At 49.7% G+C, this 11,218-nt stretch overlaps 1 protein-coding gene across 1 annotated transcript in view; it reads left to right on the top strand.

The window, feature by feature from the left end:
* Positions 1 to 2,688: 2,688 nt before the first annotated feature.
* The window catches only part of Muc5ac (mucin 5AC, oligomeric mucus/gel-forming), a 30,664-nt gene continuing 22,134 nt past the window's right edge, over positions 2,689 to 11,218 (top strand). The window contains exons 1-15 of the mRNA XM_085841148.1: positions 2,689 to 2,791; positions 3,423 to 3,497; positions 4,309 to 4,368; positions 4,698 to 4,959; positions 5,210 to 5,324; positions 5,713 to 5,803; positions 6,448 to 6,557; positions 6,678 to 6,891; positions 6,987 to 7,112; positions 7,294 to 7,411; positions 7,588 to 7,726; positions 8,909 to 9,019; positions 9,546 to 9,615; positions 9,701 to 9,838; positions 9,918 to 10,082. Of these exons, the coding sequence (XP_085697274.1) occupies positions 2,719 to 2,791; positions 3,423 to 3,497; positions 4,309 to 4,368; positions 4,698 to 4,959; positions 5,210 to 5,324; positions 5,713 to 5,803; positions 6,448 to 6,557; positions 6,678 to 6,891; positions 6,987 to 7,112; positions 7,294 to 7,411; positions 7,588 to 7,726; positions 8,909 to 9,019; positions 9,546 to 9,615; positions 9,701 to 9,838; positions 9,918 to 10,082 (1,867 nt within the window). The 5' untranslated portion in view covers positions 2,689 to 2,718. The remainder of the gene's footprint in view (positions 2,792 to 3,422; positions 3,498 to 4,308; positions 4,369 to 4,697; positions 4,960 to 5,209; positions 5,325 to 5,712; positions 5,804 to 6,447; positions 6,558 to 6,677; positions 6,892 to 6,986; positions 7,113 to 7,293; positions 7,412 to 7,587; positions 7,727 to 8,908; positions 9,020 to 9,545; positions 9,616 to 9,700; positions 9,839 to 9,917; positions 10,083 to 11,218) is intronic.

Raw genomic sequence — 11,218 nt, 5'->3', positions numbered from 1 at the left:
TCAGCTCCCAAAGGGAGGACTCCAGCCCAAGCCAGGCCCAGTCCCTGAGCTGAGTGGCTTCAGAGGCCAAAGGAAGGCTCTGGGTCACTGCCCTGGCCCCATGCCCTTTGCTTCCACGTGCATAGCCTTTTTACTGTATGTCCTTTAGGACAGTGTCCTTAGGCTCCAGCAGCTGAGCGCAGTCCCCATCGGTGATCCATTCTGCAAGTCAGGCCTTGTCACCCTGGCTTCAAGGCCTGCCCGTTGCTCCCATAACTGTCCTGCTGGGCAGGTTCAGTCCCAGGGTGGAAGAAGGGGCAAGAAGCCAGCCAATCTGGCTGGGGCCTACTATAGGTGTCAGAGTGAGGCTGGAGACAGGGGGGCCAGAAGCCACTGGAGCCTTACTGCGTAGATATGTGAATCCCGAGTGCTGAGACTTCTAAGCCTCTGGGAGAGTACTGGGACCTGCCAATTGTCCAGAAAGGTTGAAGATACATGGGAACAGCCAATAAGCCTGGTAGCAGATGACCACTGGTTGAAGTGATCAGAACCGGGTACTTAAGAAAGCTCAGAATCCACATGGCCATAACAGAACCAGGTAGCCACATATTCCTGCTACCCAGAGCGGTCCTGAGAATCTTTCTGTATGCTATGGCTTAGGGATGGTCTTGTCTGTGATCTGGTCAAGGAATCAACTTACTGTGGTTTAACCCAGTCTTAGACACTAGGCATGATATCCATCAAAGCCAGGCTGATAACTCATAGGGCCCAGGGGTCAAGATGTGATATGGGCCTGCTTCTTTGTGCTAGGGCCACAAATCCTGCTGGCCAGGGAGACTCCTGCTTTGCTAAGGGAGAGGAAGGCACGGCCACAGTCATGTACTGCTTCCAGTCTGGGGTACCTGCAGCTCCTTATGGACTCCTCAGTGGAACTGGTCCCAAATGACACAGTCCAGACACCCAGCCATTGTTAGCCTTGTCCACTTAGCCCAGCCCACAGCAAGGTCTCGCCACCACCGTCCTTTCTCCAGGTTCCATGTTCTGTGTAAGGCCAATCCAAGCTCTGCAACAGTTGGTGGTTGGTGCAGGGGGGTTGTGATGTATCTAAGCCCCAGCCCGCTAACTCATACATCCCATCACCCCCCACATCTTTTTCTCTGTGTCTGCTCATTCATGTATGCCTCAGCTCACTCACTCATTCACAAGTCACTCCTCTAGCCACTCATGCTTCACTTACTCATCGACTCATCCATCCATTCATCCATCCATCCATTCATGCACACTTATTGATTGACTTAGCCATCCATTCATTTACTGAGCTGTGTACTCACTTTTGCATTCATGTATTTGTTCATTCATCTGGTTTTGCTCATTGATCAATTCACTCATTCACCCACTCAGCTACTCCTTCACTAAATTTCTTCACCAATTCACTCACTTACTTATCCATAGCTCCTCTGGGCCCTCACACTCCTGTGATGTGTGAAGTGCTCTCTCTCTCTCTCTCTCTCTCTCTCTCTCTCTCTCTCTCTCGCTCTCTCGCTCTCTCGCTCTCTCGCTCTCGCTCTCTCGCTCTCTCGCTCTCGCTCTCCTCTCTGTCTCTGTCTCTCCTCTCTGTCTCTCTCCATCTCTCTCTGTCTCTCTGTCTCTGTCTCTCCTCTCTGTCTGTCTGTCTGTCTTTCACACACACACACACACACACACACACACACACACACACACACACACACACACACTCACTCACTGGGACCCAGGCATGGCATGCATAAAGGGCAGTACAGAGAACCACATGGCCAGGATAGGCTTGAGATGGGCCTCAAGGGAAGCCAGATGCAACCAGAAAGTTCAAATGTAGCTCTTTCTTTAACCTTTGACCTCTCTCCAGCAGGGAGAGGGCCAGAGTCTCTTCTTCTACTGCCTACCATCTCTCCCATGATAGGGTCCTTCATTCCATTTATCTGTGGGCAACAGAGCTGCTGACATTGGCTGAGGGAGTCTGGCTACCAGGTAGCAGTATCTAGTTCAATTCCTAATAGCCCAGAGAAGGCCCAGAATCATCCATCCCTGGTCTGGGCAAAGGTCCATGCACGATGCTCTCTCATCTGGGCATCAGGAGAGTGAGCACAGGCTCCTCCAGGAAGAAAGAGTCAAACACATCTGTCCAGCCCAGCAGACATGAAATGCTTTGGCTTCTGACATCCAGGGGGTATGAGCCTCTGCTGCAGCTGCTCACTGGGGTCTGGGAACTTGAAGTTTAGTCCAGGTTTTGGGGAGTATGAAGCTGGGTAGGGGTTGCTCTGGAGGTTAATAGTTTTGAGGTCCTCTCCAGGGAAATGGGGGATGACTGTCCAGGACAAGCTCAGGGAGAGTCTCAAAGGCAGCATTTGATCAGGCTGGAAGATGTGTCTATTGAGGTGCCAGGAACTCATGGCTTAGAAGGTGGCTTGGGAAAGTCTGGGTGGGTTCTGCTTGGGAAGGAGTACACAGGTGAGACCTGGGGGAGCCTCAGGGAAACCAGGCTCCACCTGCTGGCACACCCACCCCTGACTACTGCCATTGACTAGTCTGAAGTGACCGAGTGCCCACTGTTTACCTGGGTGAGGGGAACCACAGGCCTGCTCCACCCACCCACGTGAAGCCACTGGGGCTGGAGCCAGCTCTGAGACTACAAAAGGTAGCTGGTGACTAGAGTCTTTCCTCAGAGGCTGCCAGTGGGGACATTTCCCCGTGCTCCACAGCATGGGTGTCGGCCGGAGAAAGTTGGTCCCATTCTGGGTCCTAGCCCTGGCCCTGGCCTGCAGCCAACGCACAGGTAAGACTCAAAGTGTCCAGCTTTCCCAGGCCATTTGGAGAGACCTTTTCATTTCCTCAAGCCCTGGACTCAGGTGGCAGTGAAGTTCAGAGTCTTATCTGGGTCTTGGCAAGCTATAAGTGTCTGTGAGAGCGTCCTGCTATGCAGCCCTTGCCTGCAACCTGACAACTTCAGACTTAAGAGTTAGGGAAGTAACTCTCATATGCAGGGGTTTGAGGCTGGGCATCCAATGTGTGGGGAGCAGAAGGCTGTCTCAGAGCCCCCCGAATTGGTCAGGGCAGACTCTCAGCCTCCTCATATGCTCACAACCTCACCATGGGCTGCCGGTGTCTTAGGCACAGCAGGGAGTCCTGGGAATGTGGTTTCTCTTAGCCTGGCCCTAGCAATAGGTAGGGCACCAGGAAACTAGACTTAAGGTTCAAACCAGTCCCAACTTTGCTCAAACCCTCTTGTGTAGGAACGGGAGTTGGCCATTCACCCACCATTAAGCTGACTTTGCATCAGGTCATTAACTAGCGATATATTATATTATTGTCCCTTTCTCCCTCCATTTGCTTACTGGTGGTCAGCAGCCTGGGCTGCCTGACGCACCTGTCTGGCTCTCAGCTCAGGCCCATCTCTTCTTCCACAGGCCAGGCTCAACAGGACTCTCTGAAATCGTACCATGAACACCGCTCTGATGTCCCTCACCCTCAAGGGCATGTTGGTGAGTCTCAGCTTTTTTTTTTTTTTTTACCTCATTCCACCTGCCAGGTCCCCACCACTCTACTGTAGTGTGACCTTGGATCCCCTAGGGCTCCTTGCCTTAATAGCTCCTCAGCTAGCACATGGAGGAGTCAGAACCTGGAGTTGAATGACTATGGTCAGCTACCTCCTGTTCCCAACTGATCCAGCCTATGGAAGTGTCACTGGTGTCCATGCTCAGGCTCCAGAGGGAGCTACAGAAAGTCTGTCAGACTGATTGGGCTATGTCCTGTGCAACACAGGCTCATTGTTTCACCCATGTAGATCCTACCTCTGTCTCTCTTGGTTTGATTAACCTATTTCAACACCACACTCACCTTTTGTGTCTTGACCCTAGGAGCTGGGAAATCAGCCACATATGCCAAAGCAAGGGACCTTGGGGGGCCTCGGGGGGCCTCTGGAGAAGCTGGCCCCTGGCACTTTGCATTTACCCAAACTGGTTAAAAAGGGAGGGGGGAGAGGTTGAGCTGTTGGCCTAGATTCTGGCATTGGTCAGGATCAGGACACAAACCCCATGTGCGAACAGAAGTTTCTGGGCTTTGAGGGTACTAAGAAATGATAACTTCAGAGGTCAGTGAGAGAAGAGAATGCTGAATGTAGGCCTCAGGCTGGGTCATACCCAACCTGGGTCTCAACAGGCAGTAGCATCAAAGCTGGACTGGAGACCTGGGAGTCGGCTTCTGCTGACTCTGTGCCCTTAGCTTCTTCCTCTGGGCCACAGTGACCCCATGACCTCACTGTGCACCCCATGATCCATGCCCCTGCCTCCATAGGTACCCCACTCAATAGGGTGACCATCATCCCACCTCTGAAGACCATTCCTGTGGTACGAGGTGAGTGAACCCCAAAGTGTACCTGGGAAAGAGTTCTGATTAGCTGGGGTACTCTCTCTTAGGCTTGAAGAGCTACTTAGACAAGGGCACCTGGTCTTGGATAATGCTTAAGCATAGGAAAGGTTGAGAAGGGTATCCAAAGTTGCTGCGAGCTGGTTCCAGGGCTTCCTAAGTCAGATCGGATCTCAGACGCCCACTATGGGCAGCAGCCTCTCTGATCCCAGTGGTGCATGGAAAAGGTGCCATGTGAAAAGCAGAACGTGGAGGGCATATCAGGGCTCTGGGACCAGAACAGTGCCTTCAAAGCCTGCCATTGCTTTGGTCTACAGCCTTCAACCCAGGACATACCAGGCGGGTGTGCAGCACATGGGGCAACTTCCACTACAAGACCTTTGATGGACAGGTCTTCTACTTCCCTGGTCTCTGCAACTATGTGTTTTCTGCACACTGTGGGGATGCCTATGAGGACTTCAATATCCAGCTACGCCGTGTCCAGGAGTCTAATACCACCACTCTGAGTAGGGTCACCATGAAGCTTGATGGCCTAGTTGTTGAGTTGACCAAGAGCTCCGTCTTAGTCAATAACCACCCGTGAGTCTGGGGCAGTATTGGATGGGTGATGGAGGTGCTTGGTGGTATTGCAGGATTGTGAGAGACACTGGGGTTGTCAGCAAGACTCTACTCTCAAAGCCTATACTAGAACTGCCCGCTAAAGATTTCCTTAAGACTGGCATTCCAGGTCCATGTCTGTCACACACATGGCTGTAAGGATCTTCTTTTTCACCTGGGCTCTCTTTTGTCTCCGTGTTCCTCTGTGCCTTATCACTACTCTCTTTTACAGGGTCCAGCTGCCCTTCAGCCAGTCTGGGGTCCTCATTGAGCTCAGCAATGGCTACCTGAAGGTGGTGGCTAGGCTGGGGCTGCTCTTCATGTGGAATGAGGATGACAGTCTCCTGGTGAGGGGGAGTAGAGTCTCCTGGTGTGTGTGGGGTGATGGGCAGAGGTGCAGCTGGGCAAAGCTTTCTGGTAAAATGGGGCGAAGGATGGAGCTTCTTAGTGAAATCAGGAGGTGGGTAAGGAGAGCGGGCATAGGCCCCAAACATAGGGAAGGTGACCATCTGGATATCAACAGAGCCTCAGGGACTCTGCCCCCAGACACAGGTCCTGTGTATTTGGGATGGATTCTTGAGCCCTGCTCTGAGTCAAGCCTTCATTTGACTGATGGGGACGGTCTTTTGGCTTGTGCCTCCTCTGAGAACCCTCACCATGTTTTTGCAAGTCTATATTTTGCATCCTGTGGTGTCTATAGTAGGAACAAGTGTCTGATGTCTCCTTCAATTTCAGCTGGAGTTGGACACCAAATATACCAACAAGACTTGTGGTCTCTGTGGAGACTTCAACGGCAGTCCAAATTCCAGCGAGTTCCTCTCCAACAGTAAGTCCCCTAGGCAATGCCCCAGAGGCCCTAAGAGACTTAATCTCCCAGTATTTCAGTCTATCTCTATGTGTATGCAAACAAAAGCTCACTCTCACACAAATTGCATGTGCCTGCTGCTCACACAGGCACACATATACATGTAAGCTTCCCTCCCACAATCACACATCCCATAAGTGCACACAGACACATCTGCACATATCCATACTTGTGGGCATGTACATGCTTGACACTCTGCTACACCTCACAAGTGCATACAGGGAACAAGGTGCCTGGCAGAGCTCAGGTTCTTGATACCCCTGTTCTGGGGACACCGAACTTCACATGGAATTATTCTTGCTTCTCTCAGGCCTGAGAGGGTCACATTTCTTTACCATCATGTAGTGGAATCACAAATGTGGCTGTATCATCCAGATATTTCCACACCTTATCCTCTTCCAGTCTCTCTAAGTCCCATATAAGCTGTGGGTGACAGAACCTATCCATGCATATGTCTGCTCCTGTCAGGCGACGCTGTGTATAGGCTAGCAGGAATCATGGGACTACATGGACATTCTCAGTGGGGAAACCTTTGGGTTTGGCCATTGAGATGATGGGCTGAGAGCCTGGGACCTGCAGACAGAGCTGCTCTGGACTTCCTGCAGATGTTAGGCTGACACCCCTCGAGTTTGGGAACCTTCAGAAGATGGACGGCCCCACAGAGCAGTGCCAAGACCCCCTCCCTGTGCCCCAGAAGAACTGCTCCACCAGATCTGTGAGGCTTGAGAGGAGCGGGTGGGCAGGGTGGGGAGGAGGGCTGTGGGCTGTGGGCTAACCTAGGTGCTTCTGGGAAGACTGGAGTCTGAACTCAGCACGGGCATCTGCCATTGTCCAGGGTATCTGTGAAATGATCCTAAAAGGTGAGCTGTTCTCAGACTGTGCGGCCCTGGTGGACATCAGCAGCTACCTGGAGGCTTGCCGGCAGGACATCTGTCTCTGTGAGAGCTTGGACCCATCTGACTGCATCTGCCATACCCTTGCTGAGTACTCCCGGCAGTGTGCACATGCTGGAGGGCAGCCCCAGGACTGGCGGGGCCCCAACCTCTGCTGTAAGCTCTCTCAGTCTCACCTCCCCATCACAGCATCATCCAGCCAGTAAATGGGACCTGACTTGATATGATCTTTCTTTCTGGTCTTCTTGCAGCCCAGACATGTCCCCTCAACATGCAGCACCAGGAATGTGGCTCACCCTGTGTGGACACCTGCTCCAACCCCCAGCATTCCCAGGTCTGTGAGGACCACTGTATTGCTGGCTGCTTCTGTCCTGAGGGTAAGATGGAGTCTCCACCCCAACCCCAGACCTTCAAAGCACACAACTGCTTTGGTGGTCATGCTGCTCTTGTTCAGTCTTGGTGAGAGATCCCTATGACCCTGGCCCAAAGTGTCTCTGTACTGTTGATGTTTACTGGGGTTTCTAGATGGCACCTGTCACATGGACTTGCTTTCTACAGGTATGGTGCTTGATGACATCAATCAGATGGGCTGTGTCCCTGTATCCCAGTGTGCCTGCCTGTACAATGGGACACTTTATGCACCGGGTACCAATTACTCTACTGACTGCACCAAGTGGTACGTTTTGGGTTCCCATTGAAGACTTTGACAGATACTGTCTTCCACAGGATTTGTGGACTTGTTAGGTCCCAGGCTGCTGGAGCCAGTGCCCTATGGGCAAGAGCTTTCAGTTTGGTGGCAAAAATGGCAGCAGGGACTAATATACAATATATCCTTCTTCTTCCTACCTGTAGCACATGTTCTGGAGGGCAGTGGAGCTGCCAGGACATCCCCTGCGCTGGCACCTGCTCAGTAATGGGAGGCTCCCACATCTCCACATTTGATGGAAGGCACTACACAGTACATGGGGACTGCACCTATGTGCTGAGCAAGGTGAGGCCTATGTTGTCCTTGGGCTTCTGATTTTGGGAGCTGCACTAAGCCAAGGGCCTCCCTAGGTATCACTAGCCTAGGCTTCCCATCACTGCAGCACCAGGGAGACCTTGGAGGACTTCATGGTAAAACTGTGAGGAAATACTTTTGCCTGGTGGCCCAGGGCTCTATGGAGTCAGTCAGCTATCGATTGAACCTCCAGTACTGAATGACCCCTGCACATTGCTTTGGCCCTTCGGATCTTGTCTTTTTAAAAGAGACTTATTTTATTTACATGTTTTACTTATGTGTATGAATGTGGGTCTCTGTGTGTACATGTGCATGGTACCCATGGGGGCCAGAAGAGGCATCGTGTTCCTTGGAGCTGGAGTTATAGGTGGCTGTGAGTTACTTGATGTAGCTGCTGGGCACTGTACTTTGGCCCTTTGCAAGAGCAGTACACAACCATTGATCCATCTCTCCAAGGTCTGGTTTTATTTTTGGAAGAGTTTTATGTTTACAAATAAATTAAATAGGAAGTCCAGGGAATTCCTAAACCTCACCGACTCCAGCAGCCTCCCCTGTACTAACATTTTGCTTTAGTATGAAGCATTGGTTACAACTGATGCTGAAAAACAGCCGGCCATTACTGTCCATGGCAGAGTCCATCAGGGTCACTCATGAGCATGCCCCAGCATTTCACAAAGTGAAATATCCTGTATCTACGACACTAGTATCATCCAGTAGTTCACCATGCTGTCCATCCTAGACTGCACCTGACCATCTATCTCCCTTTCCACCTTGGAAACCACTGATCTTTTAAAGAAAAAACAAAACAAAACAAAACAAAACCACACAACCGTTTTCCTTTTTAAAGTATTTTTAGAAAATTTCATAAGTGTACACAATGTGTTTTGATCATCCACCTTCTCTCCCACTCCCAACTCCCTACAGTCTCCCTCCAAACTTTTAGAATTATTGCTTTCAGTAGGTACATTGAGCCCCCTTGTTGAGCGACAGGGAGACTCATGGCATGTGCTCCTAGGAGCACCTTCATCCTGTATTCAAATGGCTGCTTCTTAGAATGTATGACAGTGGTGGACTGGGGATTTTCAACACGGAGAGGTAGCATGTGCTGGAGGAGGGAGAGGATGCGGTGGGCAGAGGTTTGGGCAGTATGTAAGGACATGTTTTTCCCTACAGCCCTGTGACAGTAATGCCTTCACTGTGCTGGCTGAGCTGCGGAAGTGTGGACTGACGGAAAGTGAGACTTGTCTGAAGACTGTGACATTGAACCTGGGTGGGGGGCAGACGGTGAGTATCACAGGGAGAGAGGAGGGGAACCCTGGAAGAGGTAGGTCCTGGAAGGTGGAAAGAAATGTTCACATTTCCAGTTGCCTCTGCCTAGTCCCTGGATTCACACCCTGAACAGTGAGCACATCCACTGTTTGTGGGTCTTTGGAGACTACCCTTAAGTAGAACATTGTAGGTGTTTGACTCTGGGGCTCCTGTAATTGCACCACTAGGACCCAGGAAAGAGGACTCCAGCATTTCTATCCAGTACAACTTCTCCATTGAAGTTTTTTTTTTAAGACAAATACATTAGTTTCTGTTTTTATATTACTTAAGATATGATTCTTTTGAAAATTTAGAAAGTCAGGGTAAGTATGGGGTCTGATCTTGGAACATAAGTTTGCCTCATGGGGACTACAGATTTGTAGCCCAAGGTCTCCTAGACCTATCGAGCACACTTCACAGCCTGTGTGGGTTACCAAGGGTCAGTGAGGGAGATATTGCCTCAGTCCCAAACTGACCCCCTTGACTCTGGAATTGGTTATAGGAGATCATGGTGAAAGCCACTGGAGAGGTCTTTGTGAACCAGATCTACACCCAGTTGCCAGTGTCTACAGGTGAGGGCTGCTTTTCTGAGTCTGAATGTGTATCTCCATCTCATGGGACATCCTTAACCTTGAAATCCTCATCTTTTGCCCACAGCCAATGCTACCTTCTTCCGGCCTTCAACCTTTTTCATTGTTGGTGAGACCGACCTGGGTTTGCAGCTTGAGATCCAGCTGAGTCCAATTATGCAAACATTTGTGCGTCTGAAACCTGGGCTCAGGGGGCTAACCTGTGGTAAGAAGCACTGACTCTGGGTCTGAGCCATTCCATTTTAGAGCCCACATGAGGCCTCAACCTGCTCTTCTGCCCCCAGGGCTCTGTGGTAACTTCAACAGTATGCAGGCTGATGACTTCCAGACTATCAGTGGGGTTGTGGAGGGCACAGCAGCTGCTTTCTTCAACACCTTCAAGACTCAGGCGGCTTGTCCCAATGTCAAGAATATCTTTCAGGACCCCTGCTCGCTCAGCGTGGAGAATGGTGAATTTGTTTATTTAACTGTTGGTTTATGCTCTATTGAATGCCAAAGGGTTTGTTTACTTGGTTTCATTTGTGATTTGATTATTCCCCAAGAAACATTTTCTCAGCAAACTCTGACCTGGCTTGGTGTCCAGCTATCTACCCTGAAGTGATGAATAAGCAAGCTAGTGTGTACTGTATTGTGTCAATCACACATTAAAGAAACCCCTGAGAGGGCACTAAAATATGTAGATGTCATATGGAGGAATGAAAAAAAGGAAGCTTTCTCTTAGAGTAGTTTGACTCAAAGTGAGCTCAAATTTGAATCCTCCATTTTTCTTCTGGTGTTTTCCATATGTCTATATTTGTAGTCAGTGGCCTGTCTATTGTATCTTATCTGTCCTTGTTGCCTGTCTGTAACAAAAGGTTTTGCCCCATGTTTATTGAGCAGCATGAAAAAATATGGCCTGGGGAAGCAATGAGAAATTCTTTTTCATAGACATTTTTTAACAGCTTTACAAAGAAAAAAATTATTTTACTGACCTCAGCTGACCTGGAATACCAATCAAAACCACACAGACTTTATCAACCTGTTTCTGCTTGCTGCCTCCAACACTTATGGGATAATTGCTTTGTGTAATGCTGATTTCAACCTGTTGGATGCTTTCAGCACATGATTACCATAATACACTTTCACTATTCTGGATCAGGGCATGGAAAAGGACACAATTTAAGATTAAAACTATACATTCAGCTTATATTGTAAAAGCTAGTTATGGAAGAAGTCCAAGGAATAGCAAGGTCAGCTATATGGTTCTCTTGAAGGCAGGTTAACTTGAACAGGCTGAGCATATGACAGGACAGCAGGTTGGGTACACTGTCTTCCATGAGTCACAAGGCTTATTATTAATTTGACTGTAGCATCTGGAAAAAGTTCATTATTTTTGAAGGCCAGAGGTATTTTCAGAAAATTTTATTGCTACAGTTTATACCAGTATTACACGTGAAACAGATGTGGATACTCCAGGGTGGTGACCAACATCCATGTAGGGATCAGATGGCAGGAGGATATGATGGATCTCCAGGACAGATTCAAAGATGACAGGGACATCATCTGCTGTACACAGGGCATTGGATTTTAGGGGTCCCAATTCAAG

This window comes from Mus caroli, unplaced genomic scaffold, assembly GCF_978045245.1.
Source record: "Mus caroli unplaced genomic scaffold, Mus_caroli_1 scaffold_8, whole genome shotgun sequence".
Taxonomy (NCBI): domain Eukaryota; kingdom Metazoa; phylum Chordata; class Mammalia; order Rodentia; family Muridae; genus Mus; species Mus caroli.
The sequence above is the reverse complement of the archived record's forward strand: the minus strand, read 5'-3'. Positions and strand labels throughout refer to the sequence as shown.